Source organism: Artemia franciscana, chromosome 17, assembly GCF_032884065.1.
Source record: "Artemia franciscana chromosome 17, ASM3288406v1, whole genome shotgun sequence".
NCBI lineage: Eukaryota > Metazoa > Arthropoda > Branchiopoda > Anostraca > Artemiidae > Artemia > Artemia franciscana.
The window spans coordinates 33420788-33447460 of record NC_088879.1 but is presented as its reverse complement, the minus strand read 5'-3'; the positions used below and the strand labels follow the sequence as shown (position 1 = coordinate 33447460).

The following is a 26673-nucleotide window of genomic DNA, read 5'->3' as shown; positions in this document are numbered from 1 at the left end:
AGAGGCATAATCAAGCAAACTTATTATTTTTCATAATTACAACATAATTATTACACAATTATAAACACACATATAATTAAGATACACAACATAAACACAATTATAAATTGTTCGTTTTATATTTGTTTTTCTTGTTCGTTTTTTCTTTTATTTCATGCTCCCAAAATAAGCTTAAACATTCCTTTCTGGCTTATACTTTTTTCTGGCTGTCTTGTGTCATTCTTTTTTTATTGATTAATGCTTATTACTTATTTGTTTCTTTATTATATCTTCCGGTTTGTGCTTAAACCGTTTTTGGTTAATATCTTTTTTTTAATTAAAAAGACTAATTCAACATTGAAAACAGCCCACAAAACATACTACAAATTGCCTTAAAACAAGTCAAATAAAAAAAGGTGTATTCATTTGGATATACCATTTGACTTGCTGCATAGAATAAATTATAACACAAAATTCAACTGGAACTCATTTCTCGTATGAATTTTGGGATTCTAAAAAGGGTTTACAATTTGTTAGATTTGATTGGATACCACTCTGCCCGTGTTTTGAATCTATAACGCTCCACCCGATCACTGTTACTGGATATTATCAACCTATAGGATGCCACATCCTCTGATCAGACGACTTTTGAAGTTTGCAAAAACATTGAAGTATAAAATCTGTGCTAGCATCAATAATCTGTGATATCGACTTTTGAATATCTCAATTTCAACTGAAGGCATTGCCAATAAAAGTTTAAGGTTCCGGTTTAAAAAAGTTGAAAGTATCAAGGACAGTGAAAATGGAATCTGATAATCAGAATTCGCTAAATAAAACTAACAAAACCATACATTTTGCAGAATACAGATAAATTGAGTATCCAATTTACAATGAAAAAGACTTCCATATTCAACTTTAGGTGATAGCAAGCACCAAATTAAAAAGAAAATGAATGAAAATCAGCAACAAATATGGTACTACAGCTAAAGAAGGTATTACTTTCATTTGAAGATATAGATGTCTCTGACAATCAACGGAATGTTCATATTTGAATTTTTTCTCTGACTTTCTAACTCATTTAACTGATTACGTTTTCTTTCTTTTACGGTTCGACGCGGCGACACTCCCACTGTAATGCCGACTCCCAACGTGCGGCGCAGGCCCCACCGTTGGGGCATGGCAATATATTGGTGGTTCAAGGACAGGACGTGCACCCTTCAGCTGACTGTAATTAATAAAAAAAAGCCTTTTTCAAGAAAACGACTTTACAATCATATGCGTTTAATGAACAAAAAAGATACATGGTAGTATTGCAATGACGTCATACAGTGTTGACACCTAGAAAAGGCGTTGTATTCAGACAATATTTTTCATTATATTTTCGTATAAAGTGTGCCTTGAATACACGGGAAATTTGGAAAAAAAAAATCCAAATATCACAAGGAGAGCATCAGGATTTTAGAAATGCCTAGGTGGGACATAGCTCAAAATCGGTTGGGAGCCACTGACGCAACACCTCTACTGTAAACATTCAACGTGGCAACAATAAAAAAAATCTGCTGTAAAGCCTTTAACGTAACATTTTTGATTTAGCAACTCTACCACAACGATCCAACGTGGCAACACTAAACATGTTCTATTGTAACACCTTTATTTTGATGTCCTTGGTATTCCAACAGTAAATTTAATTGAGCTCTCTGGTAAGAATATAGCAAGGACTTTGTTGTGATAGCTAATTTACAAGAGGAAACTAGTACTACAATTACTTATTTTCTGCACATGGTTTGGATGCACTTTCCTTTTCTGTAGATTTTACTCATAGAGGTATGAAATTCTAGAGACGGCCAAGAGGTGACCACTTTTCTTGGCTTGGTCATGGTTTTCATTTAAATTGGCTAACAAATGTCAAGAAAAAAAGTTTATCACTTATGATATCATCTGTTTACGGCCCCCTGCTGTGTAAAAGAATTTATTTGCCAACAAATTCTAAACGATATAGTTATTTGTTGCTTACCTCTCCACTGCCGTTGTACAAGTGTGTAGTCATGTGATCGGCCACAAACCAGCGTTGCTCTTTCATCAACAGATCATGGGGTGGCTCATGAGCTTGGTTTGTACCAGCGGACCAAACGGTGACAGTCGAATGAGGAGCCAATTTCAGCGAACGGTTAAACTTGTACACAGTTTCATTCTCACCAGCCAAATGGGTCAATGACCAACCGCCTAAACTCACTTCCTACAAAATAAACTCAACCTTAGAACAAAGAGATTGACACAAAGTCCCAGTTAAAAGAAAACTGGGATTGACATCCTAGTTTAAAGAGACTTCAACCCATGACCATTTACCAATTCTTGACCGATTCTCTTCTTATTAATTATTTAATAGTTAATGATAAAAAAATAGACCATAAACCAGCAACTTTACTTATAAAAAACCACCTTTACTGATGTTCAATCACACCTGTATCCTCGCAATCTACCTTCCCCTCCTGATAATTGCTACTCTTTACTAAGTTGTTCGTAAGGGACGGATCAGCAGTGAATGTATGTTAAGTCACGCCTTTATCCTCGTAACCTACATTGTCAAGCTGATAATGGCCATTATAATAATTGTCGCTGTTTACTAAGCTTTTCTCAAGGGATGGATTCACAAGAAATATATATTCAGTCACAAATTGATCCTCATAATCTATCTTACCCTGCTGATAATTGTAACTGTTTACTGAGCTGTCCTCAAGAACACATAAGCAGGGGTATATGTTCACTCCTTGATCCTTTTGATTTACCTTGTCCTGCTGATAGTTATCACTGTTTACACCTTCATCTTCATAATCTACTTTGCCCTGCTGATGTTTTCTTTGAGATGAGCTAAGCAACTAGTTTGTGGGTATTATCTAAAGTGCAAAAATACCCAATAAGACCTTTAAGAACTTGCAATTCTAAAGGTAATACTCGACTAAAATAATACCATCTGACGTAATTTACTACGTTAAAATTGCATCTCAAGTCTAACTTCTAAGAAGAAGAAGAAGAAGAAGAAGAAAAAAAACAAAACGAAATGTTAGATAAAACTTTTAAGAACTTGAGATTCTAAGGGTAAAAGTTGGCAAAAATAATCCCATCAGATAAAACCTACTACGCTACAGTTGGTTCTCAAGTCCAAGTTTTCTTCTGGATGCTTAGTTTTTGTGTTGATACCGAACTACACTCTATTGAAAATAAAACCCAGCATATAATGGCCAGTTAAACGGAAAAGTTAGTAAGGGCTGTTTTAGATGTTCAACTGACTGACCGAACACCAAAGAATAAGTAGAAGGAAAAATATGGTTCAATCTTACTATCTAGGACTATAATGAACAGTTTAAACGGCTAGGAAATGTTGCAAGTGCTGACGTTGCAATTAATGACGATTGTCAATAATTGTCTTTGGTCATCCTTCTTGGAGTAAATTAAAAGCCGGCTGTCCCCCAAGTGGGTTTTCAATACATTATATGAAAGGACGTAAAGGAAGCAGAACTTCCTACGAAAGGGTAAACCGGGAGGCTTTTAAAAGACTTACCAAAACAAAACCTACAAATAAACATACCATTTGATTCACCTTTCTATATCTAAACAATGTTACCATTTTTGACACAAATTTCGATGGTTAAGTTTGATGAAAAAAAAAATCTGTGGCAAAATGACAAAAAAAAAATAGCAAAGAGAATTTTATTTTCGCTTGCATTCGAAAGATACGATTTCGAATATCTTCTTCAGTACAACTTCTCTAGTATAAATCTCAACGATACAATTTGACAAAAAAAAAAGATATAGTATGAAGGGTAAGCAATGATAATAAGAAGAAAAAATAAAAAAGTACACAAAAAAAGCAGAAGTTCATGGGAGAGGAAAACTTTGATCAGATCGATATAAGATTTTCTAAGACCATAGGATATCCCTTAGTACAGATAATAATGAATAAACTAGGAAAAAATAGAATATTAAATCATTTTTGACATTAAAAACTAGCCTGGAAATTGGTAACAACGTTGTAATCCAAGTAGAACCAATGGTGGGTTTAAGGAAGGGATTCCTCTGACCTTAATCGAGCGCAGCAAGTTTAGCGTCAACAAGACGATCTTTACAGAAGCTATGATCACGGTTGATTAGAGAGGTGTAAACCGAGCCTCGGGAAAAGGTCACAAAAACAGATTAAAGTTTGACTCGGTTATTGAGTCAGGGAAAAGGTCATAAAAACAGATCAAAGTTTGACTCGGTTATTGACTCAGGGAAATGGTCACAAAAACAGATCAAAGTTTGACTCAAGGAAAAGGTCACACAAACGGACCAAAGCTTGACTCGGTTATTGACTCAGGGAAATGGTCACAAAAACAGATCAAAGTTTTACTCAGGGAAAAAGTCACACAAACAGATCGACGTTTGACTCGGTTTTTGACTCAGGGAAAAGGTCGCAAAAACAGATCAAACAAACTATCGGAACAGATTCAAACTAGTTAATACATGTTACCACTTTTAAAATTGTTTGAACAAAAGTACTGAACAAAAAATAACAAATTGGCAGATACAACAGTGTTATGTTTTACAATTAGCCCGATTTTTTTTTTTTTTTTTTTACAGGATCCGGCACACCTTTGATACCCTGTACATCTGGGGGGTTGAATAGGGGGCTGGGTGCTTAACTTCTCTTGCCCTCTTTTCTTGGATACACCCTTGAGTAATTTTGCGGAGGAAAGCGAGTTAAAAGAAACAACAGAATTCATTTGTCCAGAAAAGCTTTAGGACTTTGATTAAAAAGGCGGAAAACAAAATGTTTTCATTAGTCACTGAATCTAATTTCTCTAATGAACAATAAAATAATACCCTTAATATTCAACAATAGAATATTGTTGAATATTGACAACAGATATTATTAACAATAGATCTCATTAACAATATATCTTATTAACAATAGATATACCCTCAATAAAATAATTTGCAAAGTTGAATTTAATATATTTAAGTTGAGTAATTCTTAAACCAAAAAAGGCATTTCAGGCTTGAATTGGCTTCCAATAAACCTGGCTTATATATGTTTGAACAAAAGGGGAAAGTGGTTGCTTTAAGTATTTTACCTTGTCTCCACGGTTGTGTACCCTCACAAACAAACCCTCAGGTGACACTTCTTCAATAACAAGGTCTCCTTTTTCATGGCTTGTAGTCTTAAAGCCGTGAACTTGAAGTTCAGTGCTGTGTTCGACAATAGTTCTCTTCCTTTTGGTGCCACGCCCTGGAGTCACAGAAGTACGTCCAGAAACAACGGTCGGAGTCTGACGTCCGCTAGTATGAAGGTTGATTGCAGAAATTGAACGATTTGATGTTGACAAATTCAATCTATAAAATCAAATAGTAGGTAAAAGTGATGTATTTACAAATGCTAAAGTTTACGAATATCAGGAAAATAAACCGAAAAAAAGTTATTTGATGCTTTTTGAAGGGTAATTTGGCAGTTTCTGACATTAAAATAGCCTCCCATAGTTGAAATAAACATAAGCTGTCATAAAAAAATCTCAAACAAAAGAAATTGTACTCGAAAGTTGAAAAATTTCCCAAAATATTTTTGCATGCAAAAACGGCTATATATATATATATATATATATATATATATATATATATATATATATATATATATATATATATATATATATATATATATATATATTCTTAACATTGACATATCAAGTGATATGCACTTTCATTCAAACCTCCACACACGGGACAAAAATTGGACCCACCTCTGACCTATCCCTCCCAATAAACTTTCTTCTTTGGTCCGGTGGCAAACTATCAGCCCTCAGTTCAATTAATTATTTTATTTCCACTTTAAGTAAACCCATTTCAAAAATATATCATCACCACGAAACTCCTTCGGCCGAAAATATTGCTAGATATGAGACATAGGGTCTAAAAGGTTTGTGTTTCTGGTCTGGCGCAATAACGGTTGATGTTCTCAAATGATCAAATGAAGTCACATAGATGCTTAAAGAAGCTACACAGAAACTGTGGCGATAGAAAACAGATATGACGATAAGGTAGGTGAAACCGAGCGGGGGTTTAGCCTCCAAAAATAATACTATTGCTTTTATCTTCCTGACAATACCAAAAGGATAACATTACTTCCTTTTGACAAAACCTGTGGCAAAACTGACGTAAAAATGTCTTAATGTACCACAAGCACCTCTAATGGACTTACAATCTTTCCTTATCTAAGAACAGAAAAAAGTACCTAATAAGAGTCTACTTGTACAATCATCATTTAAAATAAAAGCATCAAACCAAGGAAAACAACTGGCAAGATAAGGCAGTCTGTATTCCTTTAACTAGCCCTAGTCAGCCTGCCTCGAGGATTATTTGTAGTCTATCAGAGAATCTTACGAGTTCCAAGCGTGCTGAACAAGGGGTCTTCAAATTTGTAACGCGCCAGAATAGCATGTTTGGGTCCTGAAAAGACATTCGCTGTGTTGAACACAACACTCAAAACAGTAATCCCCGCAACCCGTTTCAAACCCTGTAAAAGATCTGCGCGGCCTGAAAGCGGGGCTTAGCAAGGATCATAACATAAAAACCATACCTCGACTCCTCAGACTCGAGCAGTTTTCTGTAAGTTGCAATTTCCATATCAAGATTGCATTTGATGTCCATAAGTTCTTGATATTCCTTGGTTTGATGGGCCATCTCATCTCGGAGACGCTGTATCTCAGCTTGAGCAGCCGCCAGAGCACTTGAATGATTCTTCCTCTCATTCTCCAAAAGGGCTTCCAACCCACGAATACGATTCTGTAAACACAATTTACGTTATATCTTTTGTATATATATATATATATAATATATAAATTTATATATATATATTTCATTTTTACATATAATATTTTTACATAACATATAATTTACGCATATTTTTTTCAAAATCCGTACTCGTCTTTAACCTTCTTGCAGCGAAACTAAATCAACTTTAGTTAATTGTTTAGAATGTGGAATACCGGGTCGATAGAAAATAATAACAAAGGCGTATTTCCGAATTTTTCGATACGATTATATTGTTCCAAAATTAAACAAAAATATCATAACGCGAAAGCATACTCTAAAAGCGGTCTAAATGGAACACGAAATTTTGTAATCAATTTTAAGATTTGAAAGCTAGCATTACCTCTCTTCACAAATTCTACAACCAGCAAATTCTACATCTACAACAAATTATAATTTAATAGCAAATTGAGGCAAGAAGTGATGGTTATTGCTATTAGTTTTATCCCAAATAAGTTGTTCAGAAACAGGGGAATTGAACCTAATGGTTAAAATCTCTTCACAAATTCTACAACCAGCAAATTCTACATCTACAACAAATTCTAATTTAATAGCAAATTGAGGCAAGAAGTGGTGGTTATTCCTATTAGTTTTATCCCAAATAAGTTGTTCAGGGACAGGGGAATTAACCTAATGGTTAAAATCTCTTCACAAATTCTACAACCAGCAAATTCTAAATCTACAACAAATTCTAATTTAATAGCAAATTGAGGCAAGAAGTGATGGTTATTCCTATTAGTTTTATCCCAAATAAGTTGTTCAGGGACAGGGGAATTAACCTAATGGTTAAAATCTCTTCACAAATTCTACAACCAGCAAATTCTAAATCTACAACAAATTCTAATTTAATAGCAAATTGAGGCAAGAAGTGATGGTTATTCCTATTAGTTTTATCCCAAATAAGTTGTTCAGGAACAGGGGAATTAACCTAATGGTTAAAATCTCTTCACAAATTCTACAACCAGCAAATTCTAAATCTACAACAAATTCTAATTTAATAGCAAATTGAGGCAAGAAGTGATGGTTATTCCTATTAGTTTTATCCCAAATAAGTTGTTCAGGGACAGGGGAATTAACCTAAGGGTTAAAATCTCTTCACAAATTCTACAACCAGCAAATTCTTCATCTACAACAAATTCTAATTTAATAGCAAATTGAGGCAAGAAGTGATGGTTATTCCTATTAGTTTTATCCCAAATAAGTTGTTCAGGGACAGGGGAATTAACCTAAGGGTTAAAATCTCTTCACAAATTCTACAACCAGCAAATTCTTCATCTACAACAAATTCTAATTTAATAGCAAATTGAGGCAAGAAGTGATGGTTATTCCTATTAGTTTTATCCCAAATAAGTTGTTCAGGGACAGGGGAATTAACCTAAGGGTTAAAATCTCTTCACAAATTCTACAACCAGCAAATTCTTCATCTACAACAAATTCTAATTTAATAGCAAATTGAGGCAAGAATGGTGGTTATTCCTATTAGTTTTATCCCAAATAAGTTGTTCAGGAACAGGGGAATTAACCTAAGGGTTAAAATCTCTTCACAAATTCTACAACCAGCAAATTCTAAATCTACAACAAATTCTAATTTAATAGCAAATTGAGGCAAGAAGTGATGGTTATTCCTATTAGTTTTATCCCAAATAAGTTGTTCAGGGACAGGGGAATTAACCTAAGGGTTAAAATCTCTTCACAAATTCTACAACCAGCAAATTCTTCATCTACAACAAATTCTAATTTAATAGCAAATTGAGGCAAGAAGTGATGGTTATTCCTATTAGTTTTATCCCAAATAAGTTGTTCAGGGACAGGGGAATTAACCTAATGGTTAAAATCTCTTCACAAATTCTACAACCAGCAAATTCTTCATCTACAACAAATTCTAATTTAATAGCAAATTGAGGCAAGAAGTGATGGTTATTCCTATTAGTTTTATCCCAAATAAGTTGTTCAGGGACAGGGGAATTAACCTAAGGGTTAAAATCTCTTCACAAATTCTACAACCAGCAAATTCTTCATCTACAACAAATTCTAATTTAATAGCAAATTGAGGCAAGAAGTGATGGTTATTCCTATTAGTTTTATCCCAAATAAGTTGTTCAGGAACAGGGGAATTAACCTAAGGGTTAAAATCTCTTCACAAATTCTACAACCAGCAAATTCTAAATCTACAACAAATTCTAATTTAATAGCAAATTGAGGCAAGAAGTGGTGGTTATTCCTATTAGTTTTATCCCAAATAAGTTGTTCAGGAACAGGGGAATTAACCTAAGGGTTAAAATCTCTTCACAAATTCTACAACCAGCAAATTCTAAATCTACAACAAATTCTAATTTAATAGCAAATTGAGGCAAGAAGTGATGGTTATTCCTATTAGTTTTATCCCAAATAAGTTGTTCAGGAACAGGGGAATTAACCTAAGGGTTAAAATCTCTTCACAAATTCTACAACCAGCAAATTCTAAATCTACAACAAATTCTAATTTAATAGCAAATTGAGGCAAGAAGTGGTGGTTATTCCTATTAGTTTTATCCCAAATAAGTTGTTCAGGAACAGGGGAATTAACCTAAGGGTTAAAATCTCTTCACAAATTCTACAACCAGCAAATTCTAAATCTACAACAAATTCTAATTTAATAGCAAATTGAGGCAAGAAGTGATGGTTATTCCTATTAGTTTTATCCCAAATAAGTTGTTCAGGAACAGGGGAATTAACCTAAGGGTTAAAATCTCTTCACAAATTCTACAACCAGCAAATTCTAAATCTACAACAAATTCTAATTTAATAGCAAATTGAGGCAAGAAGTGGTGGTTATTCCTATTAGTTTTATCCCAAATAAGTTGTTCAGGAACAGGGGAATTAACCTAATGGTTAAAATCTCTTCACAAATTCTACAACCAGCAAATTCTAAATCTACAACAAATTCTAATTTAATAGCAAATTGAGGCAAGAAGTGGTGGTTATTCCTATTAGTTTTATCCCAAATAAGTTGTTCAGGAACAGGGGAATTAACCTAAGGGTTAAAATCTCTTCACAAATTCTACAACCAGCAAATTCTAAATCTACAACAAATTCTAATTTAATAGCAAATTGAGGCAAGAAGTGGTGGTTATTCCTATTAGTTTTATCCCAAATAAGTTGTTCAGGAACAGGGGAATTAACCTAAGGGTTAAAATCTCTTCACAAATTCTACAACCAGCAAATTCTAAATCTACAACAAATTCTAATTTAATAGCAAATTGAGGCAAGAAGTGGTGGTTATTCCTATTAGTTTTATCCCAAATAAGTTGTTCAGGAACAGGGGAATTAACCTAAGGGTTAAAATCTCTTCACAAATTCTACAACCAGCAAATTCTAAATCTACAACAAATTCTAATTTAATAGCAAATTGAGGCAAGAAGTGGTGGTTATTCCTATTAGTTTTATCCCAAATAAGTTGTTCAGGAACAGGGGAATTAACCTAATGGTTAAAATCTCTTCACAAATTCTACAACCAGCAAATTCTAAATCTACAACAAATTCTAATTTAATAGCAAATTGAGGCAAGAAGTGATGGTTATTCCTATTAGTTTTATCCCAAATAAGTTGTTCAGGAACAGGGGAATTAACCTAATGGTTAAAATCTCTTCACAAATTCTACAACCAGCAAATTCTAAATCTACAACAAATTCTAATTTAATAGCAAATTGAGGCAAGAAGTGGTGGTTATTCCTATTAGTTTTATCCCAAATAAGTTGTTCAGGAACAGGGGAATTAACCTAATGGTTAAAATCTCTTCACAAATTCTACAACCAGCAAATTCTAAATCTACAACAAATTCTAATTTAATAGCAAATTGAGGCAAGAAGTGATGGTTATTCCTATTAGTTTTATCCCAAATAAGTTGTTCAGGAACAGGGGAATTAACCTAAGGGTTAAAATCTCTTCACAAATTCTACAACCAGCAAATTCTAAATCTACAACAAATTCTAATTTAATAGCAAATTGAGGCAAGAAGTGGTGGTTATTCCTATTAGTTTTATCCCAAATAAGTTGTTCAGGAACAGGGGAATTAACCTAAGGGTTAAAATCTCTTCACAAATTCTACAACCAGCAAATTCTAAATCTACAACAAATTCTAATTTAATAGCAAATTGAGGCAAGAAGTGATGGTTATTCCTATTAGTTTTATCCCAAATAAGTTGTTCAGGAACAGGGGAATTAACCTAAGGGTTAAAATCTCTTCACAAATTCTACAACCAGCAAATTCTAAATCTACAACAAATTCTAATTTAATAGCAAATTGAGGCAAGAAGTGGTGGTTATTCCTATTAGTTTTATCCCAAATAAGTTGTTCAGGAACAGGGGAATTAACCTAATGGTTAAAATCTCTTCACAAATTCTACAACCAGCAAATTCTAAATCTACAACAAATTCTAATTTAATAGCAAATTGAGGCAAGAAGTGATGGTTATTCCTATTAGTTTTATCCCAAATAAGTTGTTCAGGAACAGGGGAATTAACCTAAGGGTTAAAATCTCTTCACAAATTCTACAACCAGCAAATTCTAAATCTACAACAAATTCTAATTTAATAGCAAATTGAGGCAAGAAGTGGTGGTTATTCCTATTAGTTTTATCCCAAATAAGTTGTTCAGGAACAGGGGAATTAACCTAAGGGTTAAAATCTCTTCACAAATTCTACAACCAGCAAATTCTAAATCTACAACAAATTCTAATTTAATAGCAAATTGAGGCAAGAAGTGATGGTTATTCCTATTAGTTTTATCCCAAATAAGTTGTTCAGGAACAGGGGAATTAACCTAAGGGTTAAAATCTCTTCACAAATTCTACAACCAGCAAATTCTAAATCTACAACAAATTCTAATTTAATAGCAAATTGAGGCAAGAAGTGGTGGTTATTCCTATTAGTTTTATCCCAAATAAGTTGTTCAGGAACAGGGGAATTAACCTAATGGTTAAAATCTCTTCACAAATTCTACAACCAGCAAATTCTAAATCTACAACAAATTCTAATTTAATAGCAAATTGAGGCAAGAAGTGGTGGTTATTCCTATTAGTTTTATCCCAAATAAGTTGTTCAGGAACAGGGGAATTAACCTAAGGGTTAAAATCTCTTCACAAATTCTACAACCAGCAAATTCTAAATCTACAACAAATTCTAATTTAATAGCAAATTGAGGCAAGAAGTGGTGGTTATTCCTATTAGTTTTATCCCAAATAAGTTGTTCAGGAACAGGGGAATTAACCTAAGGGTTAAAATCTCTTCACAAATTCTACAACCAGCAAATTCTAAATCTACAACAAATTCTAATTTAATAGCAAATTGAGGCAAGAAGTGGTGGTTATTCCTATTAGTTTTATCCCAAATAAGTTGTTCAGGAACAGGGGAATTAACCTAAGGGTTAAAATCTCTTCACAAATTCTACAACCAGCAAATTCTAAATCTACAACAAATTCTAATTTAATAGCAAATTGAGGCAAGAAGTGGTGGTTATTCCTATTAGTTTTATCCCAAATAAGTTGTTCAGGAACAGGGGAATTAACCTAATGGTTAAAATCTCTTCACAAATTCTACAACCAGCAAATTCTAAATCTACAACAAATTCTAATTTAATAGCAAATTGAGGCAAGAAGTGGTGGTTATTCCTATTAGTTTTATCCCAAATAAGTTGTTCAGGAACAGGGGAATTAACCTAAGGGTTAAAATCTCTTCACAAATTCTACAACCAGCAAATTCTAAATCTACAACAAATTCTAATTTAATAGCAAATTGAGGCAAGAAGTGGTGGTTATTCCTATTAGTTTTATCCCAAATAAGTTGTTCAGGAACAGGGGAATTAACCTAATGGTTAAAATCTCTTCACAAATTCTACAACCAGCAAATTCTAAATCTACAACAAATTCTAATTTAATAGCAAATTGAGGCAAGAAGTGATGGTTATTCCTATTAGTTTTATCCCAAATAAGTTGTTCAGGAACAGGGGAATTAACCTAAGGGTTAAAATCTCTTCACAAATTCTACAACCAGCAAATTCTAAATCTACAACAAATTCTAATTTAATAGCAAATTGAGGCAAGAAGTGGTGGTTATTCCTATTAGTTTTATCCCAAATAAGTTGTTCAGGAACAGGGGAATTAACCTAAGGGTTAAAATCTCTTCACAAATTCTACAACCAGCAAATTCTAAATCTACAACAAATTCTAATTTAATAGCAAATTGAGGCAAGAAGTGATGGTTATTCCTATTAGTTTTATCCCAAATAAGTTGTTCAGGAACAGGGGAATTAACCTAAGGGTTAAAATCTCTTCACAAATTCTACAACCAGCAAATTCTAAATCTACAACAAATTCTAATTTAATAGCAAATTGAGGCAAGAAGTGGTGGTTATTCCTATTAGTTTTATCCCAAATAAGTTGTTCAGGAACAGGGGAATTAACCTAAGGGTTAAAATCTCTTCACAAATTCTACAACCAGCAAATTCTAAATCTACAACAAATTCTAATTTAATAGCAAATTGAGGCAAGAAGTGGTGGTTATTCCTATTAGTTTTATCCCAAATAAGTTGTTCAGGAACAGGGGAATTAACCTAAGGGTTAAAATCTCTTCACAAATTCTACAACCAGCAAATTCTAAATCTACAACAAATTCTAATTTAATAGCAAATTGAGGCAAGAAGGTGGTTATTCCTATTAGTTTTATCCCAAATAAGTTGTTCAGGAACAGGGGAATTAACCTAAGGGTTAAAATCTCTTCACAAATTCTACAACCAGCAAATTCTAAATCTACAACAAATTCTAATTTAATAGCAAATTGAGGCAAGAAGTGGTGGTTATTCCTATTAGTTTTATCCCAAATAAGTTGTTCAGGAACAGGGGAATTAACCTAAGGGTTAAAATCTCTTCACAAATTCTACAACCAGCAAATTCTAAATCTACAACAAATTCTAATTTAATAGCAAATTGAGGCAAGAAGTGATGGTTATTCCTATTAGTTTTATCCCAAATAAGTTGTTCAGGAACAGGGGAATTAACCTAAGGGTTAAAATCTCTTCACAAATTCTACAACCAGCAAATTCTAAATCTACAACAAATTCTAATTTAATAGCAAATTGAGGCAAGAAGTGATGGTTATTCCTATTAGTTTTATCCCAAATAAGTTGTTCAGGAACAGGGGAATTAACCTAAGGGTTAAAATCTCTTCACAAATTCTACAACCAGCAAATTCTAAATCTACAACAAATTCTAATTTAATAGCAAATTGAGGCAAGAAGGTGGTTATTCCTATTAGTTTTATCCCAAATAAGTTGTTCAGGAACAGGGGAATTAACCTAAGGGTTAAAATCTCTTCACAAATTCTACAACCAGCAAATTCTAAATCTACAACAAATTCTAATTTAATAGCAAATTGAGGCAAGAAGTGATGGTTATTCCTATTAGTTTTATCCCAAATAAGTTGTTCAGGAACAGGGGAATTAACCTAAGGGTTAAAATCTCTTCACAAATTCTACAACCAGCAAATTCTAAATCTACAACAAATTCTAATTTAATAGCAAATTGAGGCAAGAAGTGGTGGTTATTCCTATTAGTTTTATCCCAAATAAGTTGTTCAGGAACAGGGGAATTAACCTAAGGGTTAAAATCTCTTCACAAATTCTACAACCAGCAAATTCTAAATCTACAACAAATTCTAATTTAATAGCAAATTGAGGCAAGAAGTGATGGTTATTCCTATTAGTTTTATCCCAAATAAGTTGTTCAGGAACAGGGGAATTAACCTAAGGGTTAAAATCTCTTCACAAATTCTACAACCAGCAAATTCTAAATCTACAACAAATTCTAATTTAATAGCAAATTGAGGCAAGAAGTGGTGGTTATTCCTATTAGTTTTATCCCAAATAAGTTGTTCAGGAACAGGGGAATTAACCTAAGGGTTAAAATCTCTTCACAAATTCTACAACCAGCAAATTCTAAATCTACAACAAATTCTAATTTAATAGCAAATTGAGGCAAGAAGTGGTGGTTATTCCTATTAGTTTTATCCCAAATAAGTTGTTCAGGAACAGGGGAATTAACCTAAGGGTTAAAATCTCTTCACAAATTCTACAACCAGCAAATTCTAAATCTACAACAAATTCTAATTTAATAGCAAATTGAGGCAAGAAGTGATGGTTATTCCTATTAGTTTTATCCCAAATAAGTTGTTCAGGAACAGGGGAATTAACCTAAGGGTTAAAATCTCTTCACAAATTCTACAACCAGCAAATTCTAAATCTACAACAAATTCTAATTTAATAGCAAATTGAGGCAAGAAGTGGTGGTTATTCCTATTAGTTTTATCCCAAATAAGTTGTTCAGGAACAGGGGAATTAACCTAATGGTTAAAATCTCTTCACAAATTCTACAACCAGCAAATTCTAAATCTACAACAAATTCTAATTTAATAGCAAATTGAGGCAAGAAGTGATGGTTATTCCTATTAGTTTTATCCCAAATAAGTTGTTCAGGAACAGGGGAATTAACCTAAGGGTTAAAATCTCTTCACAAATTCTACAACCAGCAAATTCTAAATCTACAACAAATTCTAATTTAATAGCAAATTGAGGCAAGAAGTGGTGGTTATTCCTATTAGTTTTATCCCAAATAAGTTGTTCAGGAACAGGGGAATTAACCTAATGGTTAAAATCTCTTCACAAATTCTACAACCAGCAAATTCTAAATCTACAACAAATTCTAATTTAATAGCAAATTGAGGCAAGAAGTGATGGTTATTCCTATTAGTTTTATCCCAAATAAGTTGTTCAGGAACAGGGGAATTAACCTAAGGGTTAAAATCTCTTCACAAATTCTACAACCAGCAAATTCTAAATCTACAACAAATTCTAATTTAATAGCAAATTGAGGCAAGAAGTGGTGGTTATTCCTATTAGTTTTATCCCAAATAAGTTGTTCAGGAACAGGGGAATTAACCTAATGGTTAAAATCTCTTCACAAATTCTACAACCAGCAAATTCTAAATCTACAACAAATTCTAATTTAATAGCAAATTGAGGCAAGAAGTGATGGTTATTCCTATTAGTTTTATCCCAAATAAGTTGTTCAGGAACAGGGGAATTAACCTAATGGTTAAAATCTCTTCACAAATTCTACAACCAGCAAATTCTAAATCTACAACAAATTCTAATTTAATAGCAAATTGAGGCAAGAAGTGATGGTTATTCCTATTAGTTTTATCCCAAATAAGTTGTTCAGGAACAGGGGAATTAACCTAATGGTTAAAATCTCTTCACAAATTCTACAACCAGCAAATTCTAAATCTACAACAAATTCTAATTTAATAGCAAATTGAGGCAAGAAGTGGTGGTTATTCCTATTAGTTTTATCCCAAATAAGTTGTTCAGGAACAGGGGAATTAACCTAAGGGTTAAAATCTCTTCACAAATTCTACAACCAGCAAATTCTAAATCTACAACAAATTCTAATTTAATAGCAAATTGAGGCAAGAAGTGATGGTTATTCCTATTAGTTTTATCCCAAATAAGTTGTTCAGGAACAGGGGAATTAACCTAAGGGTTAAAATCTCTTCACAAATTCTACAACCAGCAAATTCTAAATCTACAACAAATTCTAATTTAATAGCAAATTGAGGCAAGAAGTGGTGGTTATTCCTATTAGTTTTATCCCAAATAAGTTGTTCAGGAACAGGGGAATTAACCTAATGGTTAAAATCTCTTCACAAATTCTACAACCAGCAAATTCTAAATCTACAACAAATTCTAATTTAATAGCAAATTGAGGCAAGAAGTGGTGGTTATTCCTATTAGTTTTATCCCAAATAAGTTGTTCAGGAACAGGGGAATTAACCTAATGGTTAAAATCTCTTCACAAATTCTACAACCAGCAAATTCTAAATCTACAACAAATTCTAATTTAATAGCAAATTGAGGCAAGAAGTGATGGTTATTCCTATTAGTTTTATCCCAAATAAGTTGTTCAGGAACAGGGGAATTAACCTAAGGGTTAAAATCTCTTCACAAATTCTACAACCAGCAAATTCTAAATCTACAACAAATTCTAATTTAATAGCAAATTGAGGCAAGAAGTGGTGGTTATTCCTATTAGTTTTATCCCAAATAAGTTGTTCAGGAACAGGGGAATTAACCTAAGGGTTAAAATCTCTTCACAAATTCTACAACCAGCAAATTCTAAATCTACAACAAATTCTAATTTAATAGCAAATTGAGGCAAGAAGTGATGGTTATTCCTATTAGTTTTATCCCAAATAAGTTGTTCAGGAACAGGGGAATTAACCTAAGGGTTAAAATCTCTTCACAAATTCTACAACCAGCAAATTCTAAATCTACAACAAATTCTAATTTAATAGCAAATTGAGGCAAGAAGTGGTGGTTATTCCTATTAGTTTTATCCCAAATAAGTTGTTCAGGAACAGGGGAATTAACCTAAGGGTTAAAATCTCTTCACAAATTCTACAACCAGCAAATTCTAAATCTACAACAAATTCTAATTTAATAGCAAATTGAGGCAAGAAGTGATGGTTATTCCTATTAGTTTTATCCCAAATAAGTTGTTCAGGGACAGGGGAATTAACCTAATGGTTAAAATCTCTTCACAAATTCTACAACCAGCAAATTCTAAATCTACAACAAATTCTAATTTAATAGCAAATTGAGGCAAGAAGTGATGGTTATTCCTATTAGTTTTATCCCAAATAAGTTGTTCAGGGACAGGGGAATTAACCTAATGGTTAAAATCTCTTCACAAATTCTACAACCAGCAAATTCTAAATCTACAACAAATTCTAATTTAATAGCAAATTGAGGCAAGAAGTGATGGTTATTCCTATTAGTTTTATCCCAAATAAGTTGTTCAGGGACAGGGGAATTAACCTAATGGTTAAAATCTCTTCACAAATTCTACAACCAGCAAATTCTAAATCTACAACAAATTCTAATTTAATAGCAAATTGAGGCAAGAAGTGATGGTTATTCCTATTAGTTTTATCCCAAATAAGTTGTTCAGGAACAGGGGAATTAACCTAATGGTTAAAATCTCTTCACAAATTCTACAACCAGCAAATTCTAAATCTACAACAAATTCTAATTTAATAGCAAATTGAGGCAAGAAGTGATGGTTATTCCTATTAGTTTTATCCCAAATAAGTTGTTCAGGGACAGGGGAATTAACCTAATGGTTAAAATCTCTTCACAAATTCTACAACCAGCAAATTCTAAATCTACAACAAATTCTAATTTAATAGCAAATTGAGGCAAGAAGTGATGGTTATTCCTATTAGTTTTATCCCAAATAAGTTGTTCAGGGACAGGGGAATTAACCTAATGGTTAAAATCTCTTCACAAATTCTACAACCAGCAAATTCTAAATCTACAACAAATTCTAATTTAATAGCAAATTGAGGCAAGAAGTGATGGTTATTCCTATTAGTTTTATCCCAAATAAGTTGTTCAGGGACAGGGGAATTAACCTAATGGTTAAAATCTCTTCACAAATTCTACAACCAGCAAATTCTAAATCTACAACAAATTCTAATTTAATAGCAAATTGAGGCAAGAAGTGATGGTTATTCCTATTAGTTTTATCCCAAATAAGTTGTTCAGGGACAGGGGAATTAACCTAATGGTTAAAATCTCTTCACAAATTCTACAACCAGCAAATTCTAAATCTACAACAAATTCTAATTTAATAGCAAATTGAGGCAAGAAGTGATGGTTATTCCTATTAGTTTTATCCCAAATAAGTTGTTCAGGGACAGGGGAATTAACCTAATGGTTAAAATCTCTTCACAAATTCTACAACCAGCAAATTCTAAATCTACAACAAATTCTAATTTAATAGCAAATTGAGGCAAGAAGTGATGGTTATTCCTATTAGTTTTATCCCAAATAAGTTGTTCAGGGACAGGGGAATTAACCTAATGGTTAAAATCTCTTCACAAATTCTACAACCAGCAAATTCTAAATCTACAACAAATTCTAATTTAATAGCAAATTGAGGCAAGAAGTGATGGTTATTCCTATTAGTTTTATCCCAAATAAGTTGTTCAGGGACAGGGGAATTAACCTAATGGTTAAAATCTCTTCACAAATTCTACAACCAGCAAATTCTAAATCTACAACAAATTCTAATTTAATAGCAAATTGAGGCAAGAAGTGATGGTTATTCCTATTAGTTTTATCCCAAATAAGTTGTTCAGGAACAGGGGAATTAACCTAAGGGTTAAAATCCTACAAAAAATAAGTTCTTGCAGCGCTTTCAGGCTCACCGTCAACACATATTTCTACTCGGCTAAAGTCATCAGCGTATTCCTCATCTACTTTACATATTAGCGATAATATTTCCAGTTATGACAAAATAAAAGTAGGCCTAAAATAGTCCCTTGAAAAACTCCCCCAAAAACAGGGAGAGGATCTTACTAGAAGTAAATTTTATAATTTATCATTTAAAATCAATTTGAAAAAATAAACTTCGAACAATCAAATTAGGGTTTAAAGAAGATTCTACAAGTGATTATTTTTATTTTAACCCTTAACTGGTAGGGTGGGTCTTTTTGACCCCAAGGACCCTTTGAGAGTGTGTTCCTCCTATGCCGTTAGGAGCAAAGCGCTGTTTTCTCATGTATTCTCCGGAAACTTGGTGGTGTTGAAGCATACAATCAGTCGAGTAGCTGGCATCAAAGGTAGAAGAGATAAGAGTGGTCTAAGGTCATTTTGACCACACCCTACCAATAACGTTACAAAAAAGGAAAATAAAGATTTGGTTTTTTGAAGAAATATGATATTTGTTGCTAGTATTGCACGTTTCTGTCATTGCCAAGAATAACTTATTTGCCTTTTTGTGAATTCTAGTTGGATTTCACTTTTTAATTTATGAGTTGACCTTTTTCACTTCTTCTTTCCGGATTTCAGAGTTGAAATATGATTTATAAGGGAAACATTTACATTTTCTTTTCCCTTAGAGAAAGAATGGATACCCAAGCTAAGAAGCGCCTTACAGAGGAAGATAACATTTAGATACTTAAGAAGATGACGATTTATCAAGTGGATCCGATACCCCGAACAACGATGACTAAAGACCATCGAATGACGAGCAGGAAAAGCTTGTTTTGAGATGAAATTTCATCATCAGAAGAATCCAATGGAGCTACCCCTCCGTCAAGTCAATTTAGGGAACAGCCATCACCAGCTCAAGGTTAGCCAGATCTCGATGATGAGCCTCTGTCTCAGAGAACCAAAAGATGGACCCGCAAGGATGTACTATTAGGACGTGACAGAACGACAAAGTGGTCAAAAAATGCACCAATCCCGAGCCGAACCAGAGCTACAAACATCGTGACCGAATGGGCTGGCCCCAAAGGACCAGCACACAGGTCAACCTTTGCAACCAGAAAAAGCTTGGGGTCTTCTTTTCCCTGAAAATATTATTGATGCAGTGGTGGAGCTTAGCAACAGAAAAATGTCTCTGTCGTGCGAATTTTGCAGCCGATCTACTGGATATGCAAACATTTACGAAGCAAGTTGATTAGGTAGAACTTCAGGCATTATTTTGGTCTTATATACCTTGCCGGAGTTTTCAAGTCAGGAAACGAAGATACAACTGGCCTATTTGCCAGCGATGGGACTGGGAAAGACATTTTTTTAGAGACCATGAGTCTGAACACGTAGAATACGCCGCAAGCCGCAGAACACGCCGTTGGCCATTGGCAAAGTTTTTTGCTCTATTAGAGGTTTCTGGTGTAAACGTTTCTGTGCCTGTAAATGAAACTAGCGATCAAGAGAAGAGCATTTCCCGCCGCGAGGTCTTCATAAGGTTAGGTGTGGCTTTGGTTCGGCTATTTTTAAAATAGAATAGAATCGGTTTTATTTGCACAATCTCTCGTAGTCATAAAACTAAATGGCGCTTTTGTACAATAAGATCTTCATACAAGGTTCTGCCACAAGAACTTCGTCAACTTACATGCCAGGTTGCTGGGACTCCCTTTGCAGAAAGCCAGAACACTGGGGAACAACGTTCTGCAGCCAAACGAGCTCGATGTGGTATCTGTCCCATGGAAAAGGACCGCGAAGATACCCTATGCTGTGCCGTCTATAAAAATAGTGTCTGCAAGGAACACACAGTGGCTGTTTGCTCAAGCTGTATCTAAACAAACTTTTTAAATGTTTATCGAAACAAACTTTTTATTGGTTTCTATGGTAGTTATGTCAATATATTTGAAAATAAAAGCTCATGTTTCCATCAAAACATTTTATTGACTGGTACCCTTCAGAAAACTAGGGTCATTTTGACCACACCCAACCATGAGTATTAAAAAAACCATCCTATTAGTTAAGGGTAAAAATATGCTACCTTGAATCAAATCTTTTAAAAAATATATCTCAATGACTTAAATCAATTACTATAGAAGTGACTCTAAACAGATAATTCGACATGCGTATGGGGCGATTCTGTCTCGCAAGCAACTGTATAAACGCCGCATTCTGGCACAAATCTTCGGCCATATCTTACATCTGTCGCCTCTCTGACCCATATTAACTATTGATGAAAAAAAAAAAATCCGCAGTGCGTTTTATAACTTTGCAAAATACCTGCTAAGTCACCCCCTCTGGCGAGGAAATCGACAGATATCAGCATGTTATGAAGTCGATGATACCTTAGCTTGATCTGGGTCAAGAGGGAGAAGCTCCTGAAGTCTTTAGGCCTGACATATACTATTCACGAAGCAATAGGCAGCAGTTTCTAAAAATTGTCCTTTTCATCCACATGTTTTGCCCAAGCTTTCTTCTTTTTTAAGATTTTTTTTTTTTAAACCTATTTTTTTTTTCTTTCTAGATTTTCTTCAAATGAATCTCTTAATTAAATTAATACATTTATTTTAAAATTAACAAAAAATTAATAGTTTATTTTAATTTTACTATCCATTTTAATAGTTTATTATATTTAAATTAATAGTTTATTTTAATTTTACTAACCATTTTACTAAAAAAGATTTTCATGAATTTCGTTTAAAGTGGGTAATTAAAATATGACAATGAGTTTTAATACTTCAAAACAGGGCATATTACGGAGCCTTCAATTAGGCCCCAGTTACCACAAAATTAGACGACAGACCTACAACTTGTCCCTATAGAAAAGACCCCACAACCGAAACTTTGATAATTTTCAACATCCAGATTTAAAAATCACTGGTCTTTCCAGCCCATCTCTGTATTTTACTTATAAATCTTGGATTAAACTAAACGTATTTTTAATACACTTGAAAATTAATTTACTATTGTTTACCTGAAGACCATTGTTGCTTGATTCGAGTTCACTTATTCTGGCAGTAAGATTGTCTACTTGAAGTCGATATGTGGTCACTTCCTCGGCTTGAGAACCATAGTAATTTGACTGTCTTTGAATGTCGGCTTGTAGCTGGCCAATCTGAAACCAAAAAATAGGGGTTAAATGAAAAAAAAACTGAAAATTAAAACTGAAACAAGCAGACTGAAAAAAAAGTAAACTAAAAAAAGTAGAAAAAAGAGTAGTAAAAAACGTTTTCATGCCTGTTAGCCCCTTGACTGTTAGTTGCCGAGGGGCACCTAGTTGCCACAAAGCTTCCTTATTTGCGTCGATTTTAAATGTGTATCATCATATTTTGAGCCATCCTAGCTGAGTGGTAAGCACACTAGTCTTGAAATCCGCTGTTCGATAGAACAGGAGTTGGAGTTTTGCTGTCGCTAGTTCTCTGGCTTGGAACGGGGGTCAGTGGCGTGACTCTGTAGGCTCAGCCAGAGTCAACCAAGCTAAAATTGGGTACCTGGAGAAATCTGGAGCGGACGAACCATGAAACGGAGATCAGCACCACCGGTAGAGACTGTAAAGTCCAATGCCTTATATATATATATATATATATATATATATATCTATATATATATATATATATATATATATATATATATGTTTGTATATATATATATATATATATATATATATATATATATAAATAAAAATATATATATATATATATATATATATATATATATATATATATATATATATATATATATATATATATATATATATATATATATATATATATATCATGGAACTCCATATATGGGAACTTGGAATCTTGCAACTTTAAAATTTTTCGCTTCCTGAAGTTGGTTAAATATTTTCTGTTATACAGCGCGAGCACTCATTCCTGTGTCGCTTGTACTCCATTTTTTTTATTATTCTGGGTAAAAAACAAATAACTAAATATATGACATTGTTAGTTAAAATTTTGAAGCTAAGCGGTCACATTAGGCTAAAGTAAAAATTCCATTACCATCATCGTCTAAAATCTTCACGAGCTAATATTCAAAATCAGTGGAATTCAAATGGACAATCAAGTAGTGGTCGAGTGTTAAAGCTTTTCTAGAAAAAGTTAATCAATTTATGTTCAAAACTTATTAATTACTCTTCTAGGAATTCTATTTTCCTGGTCCTATATTAAGAAACTTAAAGAAAAACTTTTTCGCTTGCTGACCAATGCTCTGTGTAGTCCAGATACCAATCTCTTGATTCAATGCCTTCGGTTGAGAGTACGATGCGTGGTTGGGGAAAATCATCCGACGCTTCTCGTGTCCCTAGATTTCTCCAGGTACCCCCTAAAAGCTGGGCCGAATCTAGCTAGGCTTACAGATCCAAATCAAATAACCAGCAACACCGGGACTCGAACCACTGACTTCAGGAATTGGAGTCTGGAGTGCAAACCACTTGGCTAGGACAGCTCAAATTAGTCAATATGGTTTTGTATTGAATTTTCCAAAATGTAAGATACATAAACTTATAGAAAACAAAATTCTACTCAGAGCTCGTCTAATTCTAACCGCTGACGTCACGGACAAAATTTGTTCTGTAAGATAACATAAAGTAACCTGAACTCTATAGTTATAAGTGATGAAAGATTCTACAGCGTAGTGTGATAGAACTATTACCACCTAATATATTATAATATAAAATATAGAACCTGACATAGAATATAGAACATGATATAGAATGATAATGATACCTAATATAGAAACTGAATAACTAGGAGCCGGTATATTGTTTTGGAAATGCTCACTTGTCACAAAGATCAATTTCACGTTGACAAATGTCACATTTTGTCAAAATTATTAGATGTTACATTAACAAGCATCGAAGTCGCAAAGAAAGTCGTCAACATGAATATTAAAAGAATGTGTAAGAGACAAGCGAAAAGCAAAAAGGTGAGTGGTTAGTAAAGACAAACCTACTCATGCAAACACTACTTTTTAAGACTCAAAGGGGGCATTTTGGATCTGTATGGTCAAGTATAAGTAATGAAAGTGATTTTTAAACATATGTTAAGAATTTAGAATAGTAATTCAAGTTTGTTTATGATACGTATTTTAAATGTTATATTTTATTATCTGTAGTCATTTATAGTTTGATATCACGAATATTTCAACCTCTTTGACGTTATCATACTAGCCAAAGAAAGCAAACTTTTGCAGCAGAGAAAATATATATTTTATATTCACCTATACACCCACTTTCAGTCGGAGAGAACCGACAACTGATTCTAAATCCCATAAAATCTACAACTATAAGCCAAGTTTTATTTAGCTTAAATTTTGAGCCCCTTGGTAGCCAGAAAATCTTGCACCAATGACCGGGAATATAGTAGCGTACCCCGAACTGTCAACTCCACAACTGAGCTCCAGTTAAAACTGAACTGGCCATGCATGGCAAATTTTAAGCGTCCAGTAAGAAAGAAATCACAAAGCTACGAGAAAAGAAAAACTTGAAAAAACTAGAGATAAGCAAAAATCAAGAAAGCAAACGTTTACAGCAGAAAATATACACCCACTTTCAGTCTAGGAGAACCAACAACTGATACTAAATCTCATAAAATCTACAACTATAAGTCAAGATTTATTAGCTTTAATCTTGAACCCCTTTATAGCAATAAAATCTTACACCAATGACCGGGAATATCACAATACATCCTGAACTGTCAAATACAATAAATCACAAAACTAAGCATTAAAAAGCCAGGATAATTTTCTAATTCATTTTTTCAATAATCAAGGCAAAATTAATCACAAGAAAATGAACGAATGAACCATAAACCAACTTATACACGGTAGGTGGGGGTGATGTCTCGCACAGCATAAGCCCATAGTTTTCTCTCCTTACCCACATTTGTCTTCAGTTAAAAATTTTCAACTTATATCAGCTTACGATTTAAGTATAATGGCGACCTAGATCAAGCTAGGTTGTAGCTGTAGATACTTTTTTGGGGGAGGGAGAGGTTTCAAGTATGCTTAACTCTGTTTTTTCTCAATGATAAATTTTAAAATAGATAGTATAGATTGAAAATGTAACGAACTACGTAAAAATCAAAGGCAACCAATGAAAAAGTCTAAATCTGTTACAGCCATTTATTTACTTTCTTGGTCGGAGGGAATGGCTTTGGCCTTTTAGAAATAGTAAGTCTCGCAAATTTTCCATAACGTAGTCTCACTGACGTACTAAATTTATCGGATCGTGGGACTAACTACTACTTCAAAAGCATGAAAAGTGGATTTGATCTCTCAGAACAACTAGGCAACTTCCAAAACGCAAAATAATAACCTTACTGAGCTCCTAGAGAGTTAATAGTTTTATCGGTTTTTTAGACTGAAACACACTATCGGTTTTTTAGATTGAAACACACTAGTCTAACAGTGGGCTTTCTAATTTTGAGCCCTTCTCAAACCCTACCCTAAGTTAAATACTCGAATCCCACCTCCCTTGGTCAAATACTCCAACCTTCCCCCTCCCAGTCTAGGGTCAAACTTTATGCAGCTAAATATAAATAATTGACAATAATAACCAATAGTGAAAAAGAACAACAATAATGCAATGATTATTCTAGCCAAGATTTTCCTTATTTATTACATTTACATTAAAACGAAAAACAACATTCGAATGATAATGGGAACGAGAGGAATTTCGTTTATGTAAAGCAAACATTTTTTTAAATTATTCGGATTATTCAATAATTTTCACCAAATTAGTCTATTTCTCAGCGGTACCACTTGGGAAAGGGGGCCTCATCTCCCTTACGCGATTCTCACATTTACAGTGTATCAACCAACAAAGTATTCAGAAAAAGGCAAAACCTTTGTTTCGTAGAGAGTCTGAATATCCTCCCGATTTCCCCGCATTTGCGCCTCGTAGTTCTCACGAAGATCTCTCAATGCCTCCTGGAGTCTAGCTTCATACTCTTCTTGAAGTCGACCGTCGATTTCACTGATTTCAGTTTGCTTACGCAGGCGTACTTCAGATACTTCCCGTTCATGAACCTAGAAGAAGAGTGAATAAACAGTTAAGCTAAAAGCAATATAAAAACAAATTGAAAAAAAATTGTATGGGAACATATTTTGTATGGCCTAGTACCTAGCAACTGGGGTTTTAATTAAGTTTTTGTATCTTAGTTACTTATAACCAAGTCATTACAATAAATTATAAATTTATATTAAAACCCCATCTCAACCCCTCACAGAGGGGTTTGATTTACGACAGTATTCCTCCTTCCTAAATGTATGCATTCTCTTCACCCTCTTCGGGTACAATGGTAAGTTCGACCCTGAACGGAGCTGCATTTTTACGGGACAGCCTAGCCCACTCTTAAGGTTCTAATGGTAAAAAATCCATGGAGCGAGGGGCATAAACGGCAAAGTTGAATTTTTATACCCAAAATTTGTTTTTTTAGAAAGAGCTCCTTCAAACACATTTTTGGGGTCTATCTTTTTCCTTACAAATTATCGTTAATTGTCAAGATGTA

The 26673-nt window shown here is 33.6% G+C and overlaps 1 protein-coding gene across 4 annotated transcripts in view; it reads right to left on the bottom strand.

The window, feature by feature from the left end:
• LOC136038160 (lamin Dm0-like) overlaps nt 1-26673 on the bottom strand; it is a 70964-nt gene that overhangs the window by 11219 nt on the left and 33072 nt on the right. For all 4 annotated transcript variants that reach the window (XM_065721221.1, XM_065721219.1, XM_065721220.1 and 1 more), the window contains 5 exons: nt 26009-26191; nt 22134-22274; nt 6587-6792; nt 5091-5349; nt 1994-2215 (listed from right to left, as the gene is read on the bottom strand). In XM_065721221.1, the coding sequence (XP_065577293.1) occupies nt 1994-2215; nt 5091-5349; nt 6587-6792; nt 22134-22274; nt 26009-26191 (1011 nt within the window). The remainder of the gene's footprint in view (nt 1-1993; nt 2216-5090; nt 5350-6586; nt 6793-22133; nt 22275-26008; nt 26192-26673) is intronic.